At 43.5% G+C, this 23,731-nt stretch overlaps 1 protein-coding gene across 6 annotated transcripts in view; it reads right to left on the bottom strand.

Annotated features, from left to right (window-relative positions):
• TMEM201 (transmembrane protein 201) overlaps positions 1–23,731 on the bottom strand; it is a 203,969-nt gene that overhangs the window by 158,454 nt on the left and 21,784 nt on the right. For 5 of the 6 annotated variants that reach the window (XM_085899039.1, XM_085899041.1, XM_085899037.1 and 2 more), the window contains exons 4-6: positions 12,460–12,636; positions 7,983–8,243; positions 7,601–7,716 (exon numbers count right to left, since the gene is read on the bottom strand). In XM_085899039.1, the coding sequence (XP_085755165.1) occupies positions 7,601–7,716; positions 7,983–8,243; positions 12,460–12,636 (554 nt within the window). Of the gene's footprint in view, positions 1–7,600; positions 7,717–7,982; positions 8,244–12,459; positions 12,637–21,662; positions 21,793–23,731 lie in introns of those variants that run through there. The other variant, XM_085899042.1, reaches the window with a different exon arrangement.

Below are 23,731 nucleotides of genomic sequence, written 5' to 3' on the forward strand. Positions count from 1 at the left end.
GTCATTGGGAAAGTGTATGTCAGCTATAATCAAGAAGCAAAATGAAGTACAGCAATTTTAAATCTATTTGTGCTATTTTTGAACAGGGCCATTACAATTTGCAACAAATATTGTTGTGCTACGAAATAACTGCTCATTGCAAGTCAACTTCATAAGAAACTCCATTGTAAAGGAAGATTATTTTGATTTGTTTATCGAACATGCAAGAAGAAAGACTTCACACAATCAATATCCAAATGATTTGGATCTTCACCAAAATCTAACAAATTTGTCTTCATACACCCAATGTGTCCACCAAGTTTCATCCTAATCCGTCCACAAATTTTTGAGGTATCCTGCATACAAACAAACAAATGAAATTGCTCGTTGAGCAAGGAATTGCCGGAATAACTTTGTCGTATCTCCATGATCTCTGAAAAAAAAAACCTGGAAATTAATTTGGTTCTAAGAAGTCAATAGTGCTACTGTTTAATGAGTTATAGCACTTAGCTTGGTCATGATCATAACTTGGAAGTCAATCGGACTTGAAATGGCGTTTTTATCGCAATTTGAAAGTTTTGACCCGACCCCCCTGACATTCGACCCCCAACCGCTAAGAAGGGTGTTGGTGTGACACCCCGATGAGACATATGGTTGGATGCAGAATTGGAAGATGCACATTTTGGATTTGGTCTGAAGTCGATACGACCATTTTAGCGGACGTTATTGCGAAAATAAGAATTTCGGTTTTTCGGTGACCTTGACCTTGACCTTTGACCAAGATTCACCAAAAACGACAAGTGTCTAAGTTGGACCATGGCCGACGTCTGTACCCAGTTTGGTCATGATCGCTGAAACGGTGTGGCTGCTACAGGGTGAACAAACACATAGACAGACACACAGAATGACACACACAACCGAACAACATAATTGCCGAAATCCAAAGGATTCCGGCAATTAACAAACAGACAGACAGGGGAGAAAACATAACCTCCATCCACCTTCGGTGACGGAGGTAATAAAGCAAAAGAAACAAACTCAAGACTTGGGGACAGGTTATTGCTTTCCTAAAGTTTTCCTTAAAAACCAGACCTGCACAAAGATTTCCTTTCACCATAATGGAGTTCAAGTAAAGGCCCGGTCACACCTTGACGTTTTAGCCAGCGATGGCAACGTGTTAAAATGTATGTAAAACGCTGGCTTACGTTGAACTTTTGATGGTTTTTTTTAAAGATTCAGACGTATTCATAGCGACTTGGTCTTATGTATAACGCATTGGTAACGGACACAGAACGTTTCGTTGTGTTATAGATAACTTATACCAACGAATGCTGAACCTGTTGTCGGCCTACACAACCGATGCCCAACGATAGTCTACCTTAGGCATAGCGCGTTGCACGCATCGCCGACGATGTCGTGACGTAGCCTATTAAAAGGCTGACGCACAACGATTCGAATCATAACTGCCGTAGAAATGGAAGTGACAACATTGCGGTCACACCTTGGCGATCTTGCCAGCGTATGCCGACCTAAGAAAAATGTGTCTAAAACGTTGGGGCACGTCAAATACGGTATGAGTAAGTTTGGTATACGTGAGTAGAACGCTAAAGTACGCTATCATACGTCGTAGTAAGTAGAGTACGTCAAGAAATTTTAAACATGTTCAAAATTTTTGGACGTACTCGGCGTATGACACACGTTCCGCATGCGATGGGGATAAGTTTTACACACGATATGTGGACGCTTACACACGTCCACAAAGGCTACTTATAAGCTACTCATAAGTCGAAACACATCGTGGTAATGTCTTTTTTACGCGAAACTTATTTCTAACTTATGTTTGACGTGCTTTGAACCAATTCTTTACATCGTCCCAACACACATCGACGTATGTAGACGTATTCCAATGACGTCTTCCGGTCGACAAAAAAGAAATAAATTAACGTGTTTCTAGCTTACAACTGCCATATAAAGACGTGTTCCCAGCGGTTTTGGGAATTGGTATATAAAAATGCTGCTCATAAAAGGGGAACCCAACAGTGTTTTCGAGTTCTTTTTGAGACGATGTCCATGTCAGCAGTAACAGTATCAGTATCAGTATTAGTATTAGTATTAGTATTAGTATTAGTAGTAGTTTGTTCATGTTGGCAGTAGTAGGTGAGTGTGAGCGGGAGGGTGTGGGTTATGATGGATCGTCCTTGCGTCCGCGTGTCCACGGGTAGGAGACATCTTTTCACCATTGTTCGAAGTTTTTCGCGGCTAATTTTTTATGGGGCTTTTTCAACAATGAGCTATAGCTTGTTTTTCCGATTTAGGTCTATTCATAACGGGTTGGACAAATGCACAATGAACGAATAATGTGCATAGAGCGCTTTGATTACTTATAGATACGATATACCAACGAATAATTATCGTGAAGCCGGCCTTCACAAACTATGCCCAACGATAGAATAACTTATCCATATCGTGCGGCAGTTTATCTTTGCCGGTGATGTGGGGTTTGCTATTCATAGGCTGCCACTCAACGATTTAAATGGCTGCATCTCCTCTATTGAAAGTAGACGCTTGCGCTCAACAATTGGATTTTTTTGACACTCAACGACTTTTAAACGGTACCACTCAGCTATTTTCATTGTTTACAATGAACGATTTAAATTGCTGTCACTCGCCTTTGTTTTTTGACACTGGGGTTTGGAAATTTGAAGCGTTTCTTCTGAACGTGTTAAAATGCTCAAACTCGACTATTTTAAATAGACGCTGCCGATGGACAATTGGAATCATAGCCAAGCTAGACATCAAAGTGTGAACATCCTCGTCATGCCGAAGAAAAGTTTTAAGAATGCTGCAAATAAGTGTCCTGGCCGTGGCCGTGGACGCTGACGCAAGGACGCTCCATTATACCGACGTCTTTCAGCCTATGAGTAACTTAAAAGTAACGTCTGTCGACGTGTGGCAACGATCGCATAACGTGCCAACAACACGTTAATCATAGGTTAGAAATAAGTTTCGGGTATGCTAAACATTACCTCGGCTTGTCTCAACTTATGATTAACTTACAAGTAGCATGTGTTGACGTCTGTCAACGATCGCAGACCGTGCAAACAACTTGTGGCCAGCGTAGCGGAACGTGTGGATCATACGCCGGCATACGTCGTGAAATTTCAAGCATGAAAAAATTTGAGAACAACCAAAAAGTACAACGTTTAAAGCCAACGTACAACGACGTATGGCAGTGTTTTTCAGCGTGCTCTCAATGTTATCAAAACTTACCCATCACATATTCAACGTGTGCCAGCGTTTTAGAAAAAAAATTCAAAAATCGGCATACGTTGGCTAAAACGTCAAGGTGTGACCGGGCCTTAACGATTGATTAAACGAGAAGGGCACTCTAGATTCTAGAAAATTGCGACGCCACCAGATACGCCTCCGCCTAAATAAATTTTTTAAAAAACACATGGGTGCTGAAACACATGACCGGTGACATTGATTTTTTTCCTCCATACAAGACTCAAAAATTGTCAAACTGATTGGATAAAGCGTTCGATGCATACAATTTTGACGTTATAACCAAGCCACACATAACATCAAAAACAAACAAACAAAGAAAAAAAAAATCACATTTATTCCCCAGGAGTACTTGACATGTGCCAAATTTCAATTTTTTCCATGGAGCGGTTTTCAGAGATACAGAGGTCCAACGTTTTTCCTTTTTTCCAACATGGCTGCTCCACCACATGACCTATGATGTCATAATTATCATTATAAACATTCTACATGCCGAGTCACTCCTCGGGTGAAAATTCTCTCTCAATCGGATAAGCGGTTGCAAAGAAAAGAGAGAAAATTAGCACGGATGGACGTACGGACATGGTGGACAACATGAAAACATAATGCAAACAGTGACTTCATCAGCGAAGGCATAAAAAGACAAGACATTATACAGTGTGTAATTGGAAGAAGAGGAAGAGCTTAAGCAAAGCACAATGCAAGACATTAAGATATGTTGGTGTACCTTGACACGAACAAAGACATGAGAATGCAATGGACAAACCAACGGTATATGGGATTTGAAAATGGAATCTCAACATCATGAGACAAATGCTCATATGGCTTAACAAGATATTCTCTTCTTCTTCTTCTTCTTCTTTCGGCTGCTCCCGTTAGGGGTCGCCACAGCGGATCATCCGTATGATCCGCATAGTGATTTGGCACATGTTTTATGCCGGATGGCCTTCCTGACGCAACCCTGGTCGCCTCTTACGACACAGGGATATGGTACAGCTATTTTAACCGGGGTATACACCGGCCCAGTATACTGGTACTCATTTCGCCGACCTCGGAAGGATGACAGGCTGAGTCAACCCCCTAGTGTATTAGTTCAGTGGCCCAACGGGGCTTGAACTCAGGACCTTTTTGGATCCCAAGCCGCTGCCCTAACCACTGCGCCAACACCAGGCTGCTTAACAAGATATTCTCTCTGAGTGGTTAAATAAATCACACAGAAGGGAAAAAAAAAAAATCTGAATAACTCAAGGTGCTGTTAGTCCAGACTTTAGGGCTCAAACTGAGATCTGCACCACTCTCCCTCCCACGCTCGACACTAATAAAAACAGTTCCCGCATTTCAAACGGCCCTACCCACAGCATCACAGTCTTTGCCGAACTGCTCACAGTGGCTGCCAAAAATTGCTGCTAATTGAAATAGCTTTCTGGGATGTAGGTTCAAGGACAGACAGTTGGAACAATTTATGGGCTGCAATGTTTAATGAGCTGTTGAAGATTACCCCAACGAGCACTCTGACCATACTTCCCCCGTTCCCAAACTGCATATAAATGAGAAATAAATGACAAAAGCAGAAAACACCATTGCAGAAGGTGTTGCCTCACTTCGAATACCATAAATCTTCAAAACAAATCCAAACGGTGAAACTTTGAGAAATTATATCTCACTTGAAGTCCTCTCTCACTTTCTTCTGGTCTTTCCTCTTTTGCCATTTGACCTTCCCTATCACCACCTGTTTGCATGGGGAGGGGCAGTTCAGCAACTCTCTCCTTCTTACCCTCCTCAAATTCGAGCCTACAGCCAACTCCAAAGTTAGTCCCCATTTTTACAGCTTTAGATTCATCTGTGTGCATCTTTCCTTTCATTTTCCTCCCGACATCGATGCAAGAAAGCAAACCCTTTTGATCCGACTGTTTACTACACCGAGCCATGAGCTTTTCATTTCGCTAAAACCCTTTCATTGTCCATCCACAGCTTTCTTTGCCCACATTTACCCGATTAATTAGTGTGCCTGTCTGGGCTTAGTCCTGTCACATTATCAGTGAATCCCCGGTGTTGGCTTAATGGTTAGGGTGGTGGGCTAGGGATCATAGGATCCTGAGTTAAAATCCCTCTTTGGCTATCGAATTAATTCCAGGTGGGGCTGACTCTGCCCGTCATCCTTCCGAGGTCGGCGAAATGAGTGCCAGCATGCTGATATCCTGTGTCGGAGTGGCAACCCATCCAGGATTGTGCTCAATAGCCAAGGAGACTGCTTTGGCAGCATCGACGCTCTGCACAGAGTATGGTCCCAATGGATGGATGGATCATCAGTGTGTGATCTTTAATGCTGTACTATGGAACTCTCCTGGAAGCCATTTGAACTCGCTCCACGTTTTAATAACAATTCTCCTCTTTCATTAATATGTTGATCAATCTCTGGTAACCACCAATAGCTTCCACAGTCAGAGCAGCTCTCTTGCTCCATGAATATATGACTTGTCATTGCAGAGAGGTTGCGACATCTTTTATTTAGTCGTCATTTAGTCATGAGACATCATTTAGTCACCGACTGACCATCTCACTCGACCTATCGCAGAGCCTATGTGCCAGCCAACAATTGCAAAGCGCTTTAACAACTCGCACTCAAACCAGCTTTTGGGGATAGCGATGCAGGGTTTCTGTGCAACGATTCACCTCAAATTATGCCATTGTCGTGGATAAACTCAGGGTCCACTCGGGGTTCAGCACATCAAAAGAGAATCTTTAATAACACGTACGTGGAGCGGACATCATTGAATGCCTTGCCATTAGTGTTCTCTGCTGCAAAGCATTTCCATGTCCATTCATCCTCATACCATCTGAGGCACTGCAAGGCCAATGCATTTACTCTTTCAGTTCTCGGTACATCTCTTGGTCTTTCGAGCTCGCAGTACACCTCAAATTCCCCGATAAAGCCCCTGTCACACCTTGACGATTTAGGCAGCGTCTGGCAACTATCAAAATTTATCTGAAACGCTGGCGTACGCTGAACTATTGACGGTTTTTTCAGTTTTTGGTGTATAATAACGAGTTGGACGTATGCATAATGTATTAGTAACGTACACAGAACGTTTCGATAACTTATAGATAACTTATACCAAAGAATGCTTAGCGTGTTGTTGGAGTTCACAACTTATGCCCAACGATAGTCTAACTTATGCATAGCGCGCGGCAGCGTATCACCAATGATCACGTGGCGTAGCCTATTAAAAGGCTGTCGCTCGACGATTCAAATCATAACCACACTAGACATCGAAGTGTCTACTCACCATGGAGTCTGAAACACTGACGGGTTCCTCCTGTGAACCCCATTTTTATATACCAATTCCCCTAAACGCTGCCAATACGCCATTATACGGTAGCTGTAAGTTAGAAACACGTTCAGTAAGTTCTGTGGTCGTCCGGAAGACGTCGATCAAATACGTCTACATACATCAATATGCGTTGGAGATACGTTACACATAGGTTCAAAGCACGTTACTCATAGGTTAGAAATAAGTTTCGGGTACGCTAAACATTACCTCGACGTATTTCGACTTATGAGTAACTTACAAGTAACGTGTGTCGACGTGTGTCAACGATCACATAACGTGCCTACAACTTATGGCCAGCGTATGCGGAACGTGTGAGTCATACGCTGGCATACGTCAAAAAATTTTGAGCATGCTCAAAATTTGTCGACGAGCTCGGCGTACTACGACGTATGCCAGCGTGCTTCAGCGTGCTCTTCATGTATACAAAACTTACCCATAACGTATTCGACGTGTGCCAGCGTATTCGCCAAATTTTTCATACGTCGGCATACGCTGGCTAAAACGTCAAGGTGTGACAGGGCCTTCAGTTTGAAAAGACAAATGAAAGCTGCAGGTTTTTCTGACCACCAGCGAGAATCAAGTTCATCAAGCAATGATGCCCTTGAATCGTGGTCTGTTCTTTCAGGGAAACAATGTTCCTTTTCGGAAAAGTTATGCGTTCATGATTCGAATAGTACAATGGGGACGTCAAGGTCACCAAAATCCTCAGATCTCAATTGGGTTGATCATCAAATGTGAAAAATATTTATGGCCTGAATGAACACTCCAAGACATTTCTCCAACACCTATTTCTCCAGAAACCACCATTGGTCACAATCACAGCCCTACTATCGTCGGGCTGCGATCGTGACAAATGGTGGTTCAACCTGAAATTAGGCACAACCAACAAACAAAGATCTCCTCTGGTTTCTCAAGAGATCTGATACGAAGCAGATGAAAATGTCATGCGATCCTGTGATTATTTATTTGCAATGGTTGAATAGTCTTAAGAACGATAAACTCACCGAGCACGACCCGCAAATAAACAGCCAAGCGCCCAGGCAACAAGACCGGTGGCTAGAAGACCGGGGATCCACAGCTGCCCAGGCAGTCCAGCCACCTCCAAGGTTCTCCACATGACCTGCGCATTGCCCAACAGCCTTCATACATCAAGTTGCCTCTACAACATTTACAGTAGTGCTTCAAAACGTCAAGGAAATAGCTTTGATCATCTGTGACCGAAGTCCTCAGCGAAAGCACCAAATAATATGAGGAAAGAAATTTTTTAAATGAAAAATAAAAATCGAACTGATGGTGTTGTATTTGAGCCATATTCTAAACAAGCAGCAAAACTTATGTACGTGTCAGCGAGGTGTAAAAATTAAATATTATTTTGTCGATTTGTACCTGAGAGCTCGTCAGAAGAAGCAACCAGAGAACATGAAGAACAGTTATGGCCTTGCTCAAACCATCTGGTTGGCTGTCATTGTTGTGAGGTTGGTGAAACCATTCAGATTCTTCAGTGTTCCTCTCCTTACTTGTTCCATCGTGTGGCACGACGACCTGACTCGTGATCATGATGGCAAGGAGCACGGCACTGCAGAGGAATGCAGCCACACGCAGGATAACCACATGTGTGGGTATGCGTCGCTCGGTTGCTCTCTCACTCTGCAAGCGCACAAACAGGAAGGAGTTCAGTTGGTTCAATGAGGGTTGGAGTTTTTCTGATTCGCAGCAGGCATTGCAGTTACGGTGACTTCAGAAAGTATTCACACCTGTCGACTTTTGTCACATTTTGTTGTTACAGCCTGAATTTAAAATGGAATAGATTTTACATTTTTTTGTCACCAATCTAGATAAAATACGCCATAATGACAAAGTGAAAACATGTTTTTAGAAATTTCTACAAATTCATCAAAAATGAAAATCTGAAATGTCTTGAGTCGTAGTCCAACCCCACCCCCCCCCCCCCCAGTCAATATTTTGTAGAAGCGCCTATGGCAGTGATTAAAGTTTCGAGTCTTCTCAGGCATGTCTATCAGCTTTGTACATCTGGATTTGAGGGATTTTCCCCCATTCTTCCTTGCAGATTTGCTCAAGCTCTATGAAGTTGGAGGGGGAGCATCAGTGAACAGAAGTCTTCAAGTCTTTCCACAGATTCTCAATGGGATTCAAGTCTGGGCTTGGGCTAGGCCACTCGAGGACTTTCACGTTCTTGTTCTGAAGTCATTCCAGTGTTGCTTTGGCTGGATGCTTGGGGTCTTTGTCCTGTTGGAACGTAAACCTTCACGGCAGTCTAAAGTCTTTTGCACTCTGAAGCAGATTCTTCTCAAGGATTTGCCTGTATTTGGCGCCATTAATTTTTCCCTCTATCCCTACAAGTCTCCCAGTGCCTGACAATGAAAGCATCCCCATGGCATGATGCTGCCACCTCCATGCTTCACGTTAGTGATGGTGTTGGAATATAGTGTTCATCACCTCTTTTCTAGAGTTCAGTGTGCCCGTGTGGGGTTCAAGCATCACAAGAACTCAAAGTGATGAGATTGAATGACTCCAGAAAGGTGTGCTCAATTATATTGCATACCCATCTGTTCAATCCTACGCTCAACAATCTTGTGATTTTGATGTACAATTGTTGAGTGAACACAGGAATGAGTTTCTCTTGCATTTTGGACTTGGTCTTCTTCAGTATGATCGTCAACGTGGCATTCTTCCTCCCTCCCAACCACTTCCACCCCTCCTCCTCTCTCCCCCATCATCCTCGCCCTCACCCCCCCTCCCGGAAGTGTATAGAGATGTTTGGTGAGGCGTAGCTCTCCACACCCCCCCTACTCCCCCACCCCTCCATCTCCCCCTTCCCCCCTCTTTCCTTCCTTCCGTTCTCTCCCTCCCTTCCTTCCGTTCTCTCCCTCTCCACCCTTCCGTTCTCTCCCTCCCCTCCCTTCTCTCTCTCTCCCCCGCCCCCCCACCCCATCTCAATATTTGAGAGGCTGTCATGAGAGCCCCCAACAAATACAACCAGTCAGCGAAGCGACGGGTTGTATTTGCTCGTGTATAATATTTGTTTGAATTGTGTATCAATTTAGCTTGTGATCTTGGTGCTGTTACAGTTGTTTTCGCACGATTTCTCTTGCTATTCTGATGTCAACCTTGTATCTACCGGTCTTCTGACTCTTTACCAAGGATGTTGGCTTTAATAAACTGAAATGTTTTGAGTTGATCATGAGCAAAATGAGGTACAAAATGAGATTGAATCAGAAAGTGTCTTTGTAATGATTCAAAAGAGTCATTGAAAGCAAGCAACCTTTAAGGAAAATTATAAAACTATGTCAGGAGTAACGTAGCAAATACGCAGATTGACAACAGTCAGCAATTCAATCACAAGTTCTGCTGATGACATAGCAAGGATTACTTTTTTCATTGCAGTCTTCATTATTTTAAGTGGGGGTGTGGGTTTCCCTTTGTTTTCGAAGAAGCAGCCACTCATATGAAACATGTGAACTACCTGGTCGATTTGTTTAAATAATGCAGAAGCTGCTTACCCAGACAGCGACGACACCCAGACAAAAACCCACCCAACCACTTCCTCCCACCCAACCTGATCATTCCTTTCCGATCATAATTCTCTGCAGACGACTGTAGTTGGATCTGTTACCAACTATAGTATAGGAGAGTACTACTCTCATATACTATCATTCTAACTGTAGCATTTTGCCTGTGTGCAAGATAGCAAGCACTGTATCGGCATGAACTCCCCAATTTAACATCCCTACCCTGGCCTAATGTTGGACCCCAAATTTGATTGCATTCGGAATGGTGGGTCTGGAGAAGAAAATTTTTGAAATAATTTACTAAGTCTGCCATTTTGACCGAAACGAGCTTTGCACTCCCTGTTAAGAGTTGGAAGCAGAACGTTGCTGCCAGATTTCAGCCAGATCGGCCCAGCAGTTTGGCCGGAGAAATTAAAATAGGAGACGATAGGAAGGATGGATGGACTGACGGACGGACGGATGGTGCATGATGACAATACCTTATCTGGAATTCCAATTCCAAATAAGCTAAAAATGCCGTCAGGCCTGGTTGCCGACAATTATGGCTCGCATGCCTGCAAGAGGAGACCTCAGTGACTTTGAAAGAGGGGTGATTGTTGGGGTGCGTTTGGCAGGAGGTTCAGTGGCAAAGACAGCTCAACTTGCCGATGTTTCATGAGCAACAGTATGGAAGGTGACGTCGGCATGGAACTCTGAGGGAAGAAATCATCAGCAAAGGGCAGCAGTGGGCAGAAGTGCATACTCCAGAATCATGATATCCATGCATAAATTTGAAGTGCAAGACAAAACTGGTGAGCAACTGCAGATCAATTGACAATAAATTTTAACCTGGGGTGAGAGTAGCCAGTTTCATAAAAAAAACGGTCCGCCGAGAACTCCACAGAGTGGGATACCAGTCGGGTTGCAGTGCACAAATCGCTCATCATACCTGGCAATGTACATTTGCAAGCCAGTGGTGTAAATAGCACAGGCAATGGACCACCAAGCAGTGGAGAAATGCGAAATGGTCAGATGAATCATCCTTCACCATGTTCGTGACAAACAGGTGAGTGCACATGTGGCACCAACCAAAACAAAAAACAAAAAAACCCGAAAAACCGCCCCCCCCCCTCCCCCTCTACAACCAGTGCTTGGTTCCAACCAGTGAAGGGTTCTGGTGGATCTGTGATGTTGTGGGGTAGATTTTCCTGGCTTGGGTGCAGTCATTCCCTTAGAAGGGAAGGTCAATGCCAATCACTACTTAATGGTACCAAGTGATCATCTTCACCCCATGTTGCAGTATTCCTTTCCTACCAGGAGAGGTGTCTTCCAGGATGACAATGCCCCCATCCACAGAGCATGTGTGGTCACCAAATGATTTAATCAGCATGACACTGTTGTTACATGTCATGGCCTTCTCAGTCACCAGACCTAAACCCAGTCGAGCATTTGTGAGATATTCTGGAACGACGCCTGAGACAGCTTTTTCCACCTCCATCAAACAGGTGCGAGTTGATCGACTTTCTCGTGGACGGATGGTGCTGCTTCCCTCCTGAATAATTCAAGATGCTGGTGGACTCTATGCCATGGCGCATACAGACCGTACTTGGTGACCCAACGCCCTATTAAGTGACTTTACGTTGGCGTTTCCATTTTTTGTCCACTACCTGTAGATTGTGTCAATATGTGTCTCAATGATATATTGACCGTTTTTACAGCCATTTTTCCCTGCTGTGCAGGGGTTGGGCTTTTTCTTGAGGCAATGTTTTATGGCCGGATGCCCTTCCTGACGCCAACCCTGGTCGCCTCTTACGACACACAGGGATATGGTACACCTATTCTAACCGGGGCATACACCGGGACCAGTACACTGGTACTCATTTCGCCGACCTCGGAAGGATGACAGGCTGAGTCAACCCCCTGGTGTTAATTCAGCAGCCAACAGGGCTTGAACTCAGGACACTGGGATCCCAAGCCGCCACCCTAACCACTAAGCCAACACCAGGCTTAATATGTGTCTCAATGAGGATGTAAAATTAGGTGAAAGAAGCAAAAAAACAGGATCCTTCATAAAACGTTGTCATCGCAGTCGTTGCTGTAGTTTGTTCCTTCCATGTACGATTATGTTTTTATTTTGCTTTGAGAAGTATTACAATTGTTAAGTGGAGGATATGGGGGGTGGGGAGGGTCCATCCCGGCAAGACAGCTTTGAGGCAAGTGTGCGTGCCTCTCGGCCATCTTGCCAGCCATATATACATATATCCAATGCGTTATTGTGAGTGGGGGCAGTGGAGGGGGTGGGGGGGGCATAAAAACATCCTCCAACAACATGACACAAGCAGTGCAGTAGTTACCTGAGCATGGATGGTGGAGTAGAGACCGAGAGGTATGTTTAAGTGCACCAAGCGCCTGCGGATCTGTCGGTCTTGGTGTTTAATATAATAATCAACAGCAGTTTGGCATGGTTGGCAAAGCCGGTAGATCTGCTCCAGGTAATGGCGATAAAGTTCAGCTTCAGCATCGAAGTTGGCCTGCAAACAGCCAAAATTCACTCGTGATCATTAGGAAATATATATATATATATATATATATATATATATATATATATATATATATATATATATATATATATATATATATATATATATAATATATAAGAAATAGATAAAAACTCTTGTAAAGTAAAGTAAAGTGTGTCTCACTGAAGGCAAAAACTTCTGTCTGTTAATGATGAGTGAAAAGCTGGGCTTGCACACTTCCCCTTTAGAGTTATTGTCTTTGGACATCTCAGTCTCCAATTCATCCTCCATTGTAGTGGTTAATCCTCTCACTGCTAATGATATACCAGGGTTGTAAAATACATTTATTTTTGCTGGCATGACTACTGTTAGCATTTATTCACATATTTTACTTTCCAGACTATTTGTGATTTAAAACTTCCCAATCAATCTCAACCTTTTCTGATCTCATCCTTTCGCAGTGAAGGTTGGTTCCGAAGGGCTGCAAAGAGGCTTTTCCGGATAAACTTTGGATCAGGCCTTTCGTCCTGCTGATGATTGCATCAAATGCGAAGCAACAGTGTCCAGGACTGGTTCCAAATCGTTCCAAATCGATGTTTGACCGTTGCTCATTATAGGAGGTGGTCCAGAGTAATGCACCGTGGAGATGACTGACATGAAGCACCTGGTCGCTGGTTGTATAATTCTGGGATTTCAGGTATAATTTGAAAAGGTTTCTCACAAAGCAGAATAATGGTGCAAACAATGTTCGCACCTTCAATAAAGGCATCCTGCATGTTGAATGTCTCAGAAGATTAACTTTTTGAGCAACACTTGGCTTCTATTGGACGGGCACATACGTGCGGGTGGTACCACTGCTGAAAGGCATCACCAAACGGTGCACCCTTGTGAATTCGGACCAGATTTGAAGTGTTTACCAGCATAAAATGGTCTTCTCTAATCAAAAGGTATTACATGATGCTTAAAATGCACAGGCAAGTGTTCACAGAAGGAAGAACCAACTTAATATTCCACTTCAAAAAGGTGCCACACCCCATCGTGAGAAGTACTGCGACAGCACACGTGACCACAAAACAATAATTATAACAAAAACAAAGCTGCGCAACAATAACAACAATGTTAATTACCATAACAAGCCCTTGTTTTAATCCATCCATACATTGGGACTATACTCTGTGCAGAGCGTTGGTGCTGCCTAAGCAGTCTCCTTGGCTATTGGGCACAATCCTGGACGGGTCGCCACTCCACCGCAACATACCAGCAAGCTGGTACCCATTTTGCCGACCTCAGAAGGATGACAGGCAGAGTCAACCCCACCTGGTATTAATTCAACAGCCAAGTGGGTTTGAACTCAGGACCCAAGGGTCCCAAGCCCACCACTCGAGCCATTAAGCTAACACCAGGGATACTTGTTTTAATCCGACATGATAAACTTCACCAAAGATACATGCCAGCTGTTCCAAATAAGACAACCACCAGAGTTGCTGTCAGGATGCTAAATTAATAACCCTCACAATGACCTGCAGGATATATTGCAGCTGCTCAAATGCCGAGTCATCCAAACTGGGCAAACTTTCATCAAGTCATAGCTAGAGTGCGCACAGCTGGAGCTGGGCCGAGACCATGGCACAAACAGGAGGCATAGGTGGTCCGATGGAAGCATCAGGGCTTATTGAACACCTGCGACCTTTCAGCATGACGGGCTCAGGCAGCATTAGCAGGGTTAAGGTCAGCGAGCACCTGCTGTTCCAACAGTGACACCACTGCTGCTGATTCCAATGAAAAAACAAAAGCACATGGACCAGAAAAGAAAAATAATGAGATAGATCTCTCCAAACACAACAATTCCAAGGGGGAAAGTGTGCAAGCCTATCATTTTCAGCATTAGTCTCATTGGTTTTAGCCTTCAGGCATCATCGGTAAAACATTAAATTTAAAATGTAGAGCGACAGTGCATACTGCATATTGTTGGACACCAAGTCGCACATGGGATGCAAAATGAGGCAATGTGATGTAGATGCATAACCCGGTATGTCATCAGTGGCAAGAGGGGAAATCCCCTCCCATCGCCCCACTTACGATTCAAAACGCAGGTGAGACAGCTAAAAGGTGAGTGGACATACCCAGAAAGTACCCTGCCAGCTTAACAGTTGGATGCAACTGGGAATTCTCAAAAAAAAAAATAATAAATAAATAATCGCTCGTGAATTCACGGGCATTTCTGAACTTGCTGAATCACTTACACACTCAGCTACCTGAAAGACATGCATAACCAAAGGGTGCACATTGACACAACATGAATGTCACATGCTTTGGCGGGCTCCTCCATGATATACTCACGATCCACAGCAAACATGACCGTTTGGCCACCGTCTGCTTCACCGAAAGAGCTTCGACAATGGTCGATATCACTTCTTGCGCAACTTGCTCAGGATACGCTCTTACAACATAACATTTTAGAATTGAACTGTAATTTTTGCATGCTTTCCAATAAAATGCCGATGTCAACCTTGAGAACTGGCAACGTATAATAAAAGCATCAAAATGAGTTTCATTCATATTTTTGGACAACAAATTAATGGCCCTATTTGTTGGGATATTTTTCGAATATGCTCCATGATGTGATCGAGGAAATTCTCACTGAAAGCATATGACAAAAACATGGCCCTATTATTACCTGCACCACCGAAGGTGAACAGAGGTTGTGTTTTCACCACTGTTTGTCTGTCTGTGAGCAGAATAACTCAAAAAAGTTTTGGATATATTTGTCCAAAACTTGGTGGACAGGTTGGATGTGCAACAAGGATGAATTGATTCAATTTTGGAGAATAGAAGATCTGGATCTGGATACGAGAATTTGAAAATTTGTTAAAGTGATTCTTCACCATTGAGAGATGGAGAGGGGGGGGATCTGATATATAGCATGACATCTCAAACGGTTGTGGATGGATTATGACAAAATTAGGTGGATGAATTGGGTAAGTGACAAGAACAAGCCGATTATAATATATCGGTTAAAGTTTGGATGCAGATCTGGCCTAACAGTGGGAAACAAAATGTAAACTGTTTAGCTTCGAGGCATAAGGATGGTGGCTTCTCGTAAAGTTGGTAATCAAACCAATATCTGTCATTAATTAACGGGTATGTTAAGCCGGCTGTCTAGTTTGATAGCATCTTACTGGTTGGTAAAAACAACAATGTTATTTAGTACAGTACAGCACTATGTTCCAGTGCAATGGTAAAATAAAATAAAAATAACAGTCTGAATGTACAGGGCCACTGCATTAATGGCACAGCTGCACATTAGTAATAACGCAACCATCAGAATGAATTTGTGACCAAATCATCATCAAATGGGTACTCGAAAGAAAAGATGGTATCAAGTTCCCCTGCTGTTTACGAAAACAATCCGTGGAGCAGATTCCACAACTACCAACCCTGGTAAGTTCCTCCCCCAAAGTTACAGAAATTAAAATCCAGCTGAAGGCAGCAGCATTTAAACATTCAAATTCTACGCTAACTGGTAACCAAACTTGGCCTCTGGAAAATTGACACTTCATGATTGCAAGTTGAAGTGAAAACCCAGCAGGTTCAATAATAACCTTTCGAATAAGGGGAGGGAATCTGCCTGTCCATACTTTGACGTCACTGGATGATTAGCAGAAACGAGGATCAAAACAAACACTCGCAAGACAACTCCCATTAAACTGCGACAATAACTAGTTTCGATGGTTAAGCGTCTAAAATAAACAACAACGACATAACTGTGGTCACAACCTGCGACACAAATATATATATACATACATACATACATACATACATACATACATACATACATACATACATACATACATACATACATACATACATACATACATACATACATACATACATACATACATATCCTTAATAGCCTGGTGTTGGCTTAGTGGTTAGGGTGGTGGCTTGGGATCACAGGGTCCTGAGTTCAAGCCCCGTTGGCTGCTGAATTAACACCAGGGGGTTGACTCAGCCTGTCATCCTTCCGAGGTCGGCGAAGTGAGTACCAGTGTACTGGTCCCGGTGTATGCCCCGGTAAGAATAGGTGTACCATATCCCTGTGTGTCGTAAGAGGCGACCAGGGTTGGCGTCAGGAAGGGCATCCGGCCATAAAACATTGCCTCAAGAAAAAGCCCAACCCCTGCTCAGCAGGGAAAAATGGCTGTAAAAACGGTCATATATATCTCCTCCTATATGAAGCATCAACGGTCCACGAAACTTAGCGGTATTGTACTTTGTATAGATGACTCTGCATCGCTATACTTTTTAGCTCGCTATACTGTTTGGGTCTAGAACCTAACCAACCCCGATAACCATGAGGACCTAAAATTAGGGGGGTTAAAAAGCGAAGCCAAGGCCACCGAGTATGAGCTATGCAGCCCGAGGTGCATCACCGAAGTGCAGTGCCATCACATTCCTACCAAAGAACAGACCAGTGACGGCAGGTTTACGATATCTATACGACTGTATAATGGAGCAAGTGTCTGCGATTATGTATGTATGTATGTATGTATGTATGTATGTATGTATGTATGTATGTATGTATGTATGTCAACTCTTCACCCATTGGTTGGACAGCTGACCTGATGTCACCCACAATTGTAACCTGAAATACTTAACCTGAAGTACCCACAGGACCCAAAAGACACCCCCCCCTCCTCCCGAGGACCCAAAACAACCGTGAGAACCCAAAGGACCCTGAGGCCTAAATGACCACGAGGACCCAAAAGACCATAAAGACCCAAAAGACAAAAAATACCAAAAACACCATGAAATACCCTGAAAACCCAAACGACCGAAATGATCCTGAGGACCCAAAATACCTGAAAGACCAAGAAGACGCAAGAGACCTCAAGGACCAAAAAGACAATCAAGACCCAAAATACTTTGAAGACCCTTAAAGACTCAAAATACCGAAAATATCCCACAAATCCAAAATACTTAAAATACCCTGAAAGACCGTGAAGACCCCAAAGACCAAAAAAGACCCTGAATACCGCAAAGACCTAAAACCTAAAACACCCTTAAAAGACCCAAAAGATCTAAAAGACCCCAAAATACCCAGAAGACCCAAAAGACCCCACAAATTCAAAATACCTGAAAGACCGTGAAGACCCAAAAGACCAAAAAGACCCCAAAGACCTAAAACTTAAAACACCCTGAAGACCCTTAAAGACCCAAAATTACTAAAAGACCCCAAAGACCCAAAATACCCCAAACACCAAAAGGCCCCAAAGACACTAAATACCACAAAGACCAAAAAAGACCCTCAAACACCGTGAAGATCCCCAAAACAACCTAAAACACCCCAAAGACCCTTAAAGAACCAAAAAACACCCAAAATCTCAAAATACCCTGAAAGACTCGGAAGACCCATAACACCCCGAAGACACTTAAAGACCCAAATACCACAAAGACATAAGACACCCAATATACCCCGAAGCCACCAAAGATCAAAAAGACCACAAAGATCCCGAAGACCCAAAACCTCAAAGACCCAAAATGCCCAAAAGACCTTGATGACCCAAAAGACCCTGAAGATGACTCAAAAGACCCTGAAGACCCTTAAATACCCCCAAAAACCCAAAGAGCCTTAACACTCAAAAGACAAAATACTCAAAAAAACCAAAGCCAAAGCGAAAAACCAAAAAAAGAAACCAAAGCACCCAAAAGACCCCGAATACCGATAAGACCCTGAGAACCCCAAAGATCAAACATAACCAAAGGACCCAGGAGATCCAAATGACCTGAGAACACATAAGACCACGAGGACCCAAAATGCATAAAAGACCCAAAAGACGCAACGGGAATATCTAGGACCCATGGAAATTCAGCATGATATAAAATAATGTAAAGTGTGACTTTAGGTTGCCAGCACCACCCCCCCCCCCATTCCTACACGCACACACACACACACACACCCAAGTCCTCAACCCCCTCTCCCGACTCTGTCCTTTCTCTGCCGCCCTACCACCACACCCAAACTCTGTGCTCCCCTCCCCTTTTCTTCAAATCCTCAAACCCCCTCCCAACTGAAAGTCCTCAAGTCCCCCCCCCACACATGCTTCAAAACCCTCAATCCAAACTTTGTCCCCTCTCTGCCTCCACTCCCCCAACCTCACTCTGTCATCCTTTCCCCTTTTCTTCTTCAAGTCCTCAACTGCCCCAAACCCAAGTACTCAACCCCCCTCCCAACATCTCAATCTCCCTCTTCCAACTGCATGCACCATCACCCCTGACTCTGTCCTCCCCTCCCAATTTCTTCCTGTTCTTAACAACGTTACACAGGGAACTTTGGCGCATGAGAAGGCCATTCGGCCCATCATGCCTGCGTTGTTCCTGTCCCTGTTTGTTAAGAAAAATGCTAAAATTAAATAAAGATGGAATGTTAAGTTCACAATCATTTCCCCCTTTCTTTACTTATCCTCACTATAATTCATGGATCAGTGTTTGTGTGTTTGTTTGTCACACTACTCCTGTGGGTTGTGGGCCGATTACATCCAGACTTGCTAGATAGGATCAGCATGACCCCTCTTATTAGTGTAGGGGGGTGTTTTATCTTTGCCGGTGGTCTTGGGGGGGGGGGGGGAGTGGACGGAAATTCTCCATGTAAATGTGTCATGTAACACTGCCTCCAAATGGGGGCACATTACAAGTCTCCACCCTTTACAGTTCAGTAATCCTGTCCCAACGTTTTCCAGTGCAGTGTGGTGTTTTCAATTATAAGCACTAGAAGCACCTGCTCCCTCCGGGAGCCGTCAAGGGGGTCATGTTATGACATTTATGCCTATTTTACTCTAAGGGGTCCCAAGATTACACACCCAAAAAATGGTTGCGATCGGTTCAGCCGTTTTCGCGGTACCTGGGAGACAGACAGACAGACAGACAGAGGATTATAGTAAGATAAGATACGTTTTTACTTCGTGCACATAACTTCATGGGTTTTTTGGGGGTTTTTTGTGTGTATACAGAGATGTCAGCTGCCTATACACTGCCCAAATAAAGGTATGCGTCAGAAGAACGTGTTGCATGCTTGGAACAAGATCGCCCATCGGGCGATAGAGGAGTAGCAGCTGAAATGTGAATCCTATTCAGGTTCCTCCTGATGACTTCATGTTTGCTTTTTGCTTGTTCAGATTCCTTCTGATTAATCCAATGCAGGACTGTACCTATTTGGTGTTTCGTTTGATTTGAATTTAATATATTTTAATCCCATTCTAAATTAAATAATAATAATAATAATAATAATAATAATAATAATAATAATAATAAACATCATGGGTCAGGGTCAGGTGTCCGATCAAAGCGGGATGTCTTGGCACCCGGTCATCACTGCCAGCAGTTTCAAAGTGTCAGTTCTAATTATGTCTCTTATTAATTACGTAACACACCAGTACACAAACCACACAAAACAAGTCCTGGCGAGGGTGTGCAATCTCCGATTGCTTTTTCTAGTTTTAAAAGTTGTTTTAGGTATTAACACAACATTAAAGCTCAGTGTATTAACGACCACATTTGAATAACTGGGATTTGATATCTTCTTCGTGTCGCTTTTGAATCGTTTGAAATTGTTTCGGATATTTTTCCTCTTCAATTTTCCTTTCTGCATCAGGCACAGTTTCTTTTTTTCTTTCGCCCTGCCTTTCTTCTTCTGCCAATCATTTGCCAAACAGCAGAAAAGTTCCATGCCAAAATGTTTCTTATTACTTTCAAATCAAACAAAGAAAGCTTTTTGATGATGCGGTGGTGAGATGAAGGCACGGCTCATGTCTCGCACGATGAACAACAACTCGACATCGATGATACCACGTGTAGTGGGGTTTAGAAATAAAAACTTGCACACTCTTTGATTGACCACAACGAGGACGCATTTCCCGTGTGAATGAGGCCTTGTTTATTCCCCTCGCCTGCAATTTTATTCCAAATTTGCCCGGTGGACAAAGGAGCTTGGAAACTTACGGCAACGAGACGAGGGTCATCGCCAAAATGATGACAATGGTTGCCAGGATCTAATGGTCTATCGCAGGCCTTGGTTTTGCCCTGAGAGGGGATTGACCTTGTGAGTGCAAATCGCCGATGCCAGTCCGTTACATCGGCCTCTTTGTGGCCGAAACGGACGTTGAACATTTGCCATTTTTTTATTGACCAAACCTTGATTTGGTGACGTATTTGTGTTTTCCATTGTGCTGTTCTCACATATTTGGTCTTCATTGATTCTTTCAACAACAAACCATTTCCATGGATTCTCCCAACTACGCACTATTCTCCATCATGACGTTTCACACACATGATAGACTTCATCAGGGGTTACTGGGAGCATCACCACAAGACTCAAGTCTTACAATAAAAACACAATCATATATATATATATATATATATATATATATATATATATATATATATATATATATATATATATATATATATAATGTGTATATACTACGTGCTCACCATTAAAGACTAGTCATGTTAACCAATAATGACACTACTGCAAGGTAAATAAATGAATACATAAATAAATAAGAGTGGTATTCAGGAATAACGACACTAATTTTTCCCAAAATAAACCCAAACGAATGAGTCGTTTCAAACATTATAAAACACTGCCATACAAGTGGAGTTCAACAACAAAACACCGCCGTACGAGTCGTGTTTTCACAGATCTGGGAGGAATACCAAAGGATGATAAACTTGATGCACACAAAAAAAAAAAAAGGACTTGCCTCATGTTCTTTATTTAGTCGTTAAAGTGGAGGAGGGAAGTGGAGAGAAGCAGGTCACGTGATCACAAGACTTTGATGGCAATGATGGGAAAAGGGAAACCAAACTTATCTTTTTCTTTCAAGCAAAGATGTTGTAAACGGAGCTTTCTTACCCATCCTGGAAATCTTATTGGACGTGCCTAAGGCAAAAATTAAGCTTGTGCACAGTTCGTTCTTGAAAGGAACAATGAAGAAATGCGAAGAAAAAAAAAAGCGAATATGATGAAATAAACTCACGGTATTGACAAAAGGCACAAACATGCTTTCCCAATTGTGTCACTTTAACAAACGCGGAGACTACAAAGACGGAGAAGCAAGGCCGTGACAATGACATCAACCGAACGCCAAACTTCCCACAGCGACGGCCTCTTCAAGCTAGCCAGCTAGCCTCGCGAGGAACAAACTACCCGACACATGAGGATGAGCAATGTGGCGCCAGGCCGTCTCTGCACAGATAACCTTGAGCGCAGCATCAGATGGGAAAGCTGTGGTGATGCATATCATCACATCGCATCACCCTATTCCTGCATCAAGTGCTCGGGATGGTTATCTCAGTCTCACCGCAACATGGAGCAAACTGCATTTATAAAACAACGACCGCTTACCAAACAGCACACATTTAACTCACGATCGGACAAGTGCTGGGACTACGCTGACATCTGCTGGACGATGTTGGGAAGCTGAAGCAAAATGGTTTCAGGAAAATTAAGCTTTTACTTGTATTTATTGAAATGGCAGGCTTTGTGGTTGGGGTGGCTGGCTTAGAATCTTAAGGTCCTGAGTTTGAGCCCCATTGGCTGCTGAATTAACACCAGGTGGGGTTGACTCAGCTCATCATCCTTCTGAAGTCAGCAAAATGAGTGTGCTGGTATAGAGGCACAGCCGCAATTTCAAGTAATGATAGGTACCCCGACAGCCAAGCTATCATACGCAAGAACAGAACAAATTGAAAATGGCAACAGTTCTTTGCAGTAAAAAAAAAAAAAAAAAATATTTGATATTTTAAAATGACACGTTATAAATGAAAGAAAAGAAAATTGATCGAGAGATGTCTGATTTAAATGTTCTGAATCAGTGACACAGTCTGCTCTGTTAATATTCTCTCAATTTTGTGAACACTCTCCCTCACACACACAAACACAAAGCTGTGCATTCAAGTGCGGCCTTTTTGCACTTGCAACACTTCAGACAGCTCTTCTTGCACTTGCACGATACTAGCTCATAGCAGGTGTGGGCTGCTTTGTGTAGCTTTGTCCAGTGTGGCTCGTACACCCCCTCGTCATTCTTGACCCAGCCCCAGCTGGATGGAGGAGGCAGCTCCGGCGTTGGTAGCAGTATTTGACCCCACACATGGCCTCCTTGGTAGGCCACCCTTTTCACATGCTCCTCCAGAGCTGCCTTGATTGGTGGGATCAGCTGCACGTTGTTCTTCTTCGCGAAGAGTTTCTTCCGGGCCTTGTCAATGTCGTTGCACGTGCTGGTTCTGTCATAGAGCAATATGACGAACCTCTCGATGGTGTGCATGACATCGTCTGGTATGCCACTTGGTGCAGAGGATAGCTTCAGCAGTGCGTCTGTAAGTTCTGGCAGAACGGTCCAGATTGTCCAAGCAGTCTTCTTAGCATGTCCAGCAAAGCTAGATACAATGTCACACCCAGTCAGAGCGTGAAACATTGGGAATGCCTGTGCCTTCTCTGGTCCTAGGCCAGCTGCTATTTCGTGGGCTGCCAGGTACCGAAAACTCTTCCCAGTGCCAAATGCTAGCCACAGTTCATCTTCTGGTTGCAGTCCCTGGGCCACTGACAGCCAACACCACACCATCGGTGTCAACTGTCTTGATCAGTATCTTGTGGTGACCATGGTTGGCTGCATGGGATGCATGCAACAACATTCGACTGTCAGCTTCTTCGTGGCTGCATGGTGCAAGCAAGGCCAGGTCTAGCAGCGGTGGCTTGCTCAGGACTGCCTCTCCATCAGTGATAACCAGCTGCTTGTCATCCTGGTCAAACCACCTGAAGATAGCTTCTGATAGGAACTTGAACAGCTCGGTCTTGTTGGTGTCCACTCGGAGGAAGTTCTGCCATTTTCCAGGTAAAACTGCTGCTCTGACTACGCGTCTACGCACTCCTTTTCCACGCTTTGGAATCCGTCTTAATAAGAGGAATTAGTCCACTTTAACATTTTTTTCTCAACCAAATCAAATTGTTACTTTCTTTGACCATTATTGGACCTTTATTAGTAAATAAACTTTCACTAGCAACCTGCATTCCTCTCCAGTAAAGCAGATATGTGTCATAACAGTAACC

The sequence above is a fragment of the Eptatretus burgeri genome, chromosome 10, assembly GCF_056783735.1.
Source record: "Eptatretus burgeri isolate ZD-2024b chromosome 10, Ebu_testis_v1, whole genome shotgun sequence".
Lineage (NCBI taxonomy): Eukaryota > Metazoa > Chordata > Myxini > Myxiniformes > Myxinidae > Eptatretus > Eptatretus burgeri.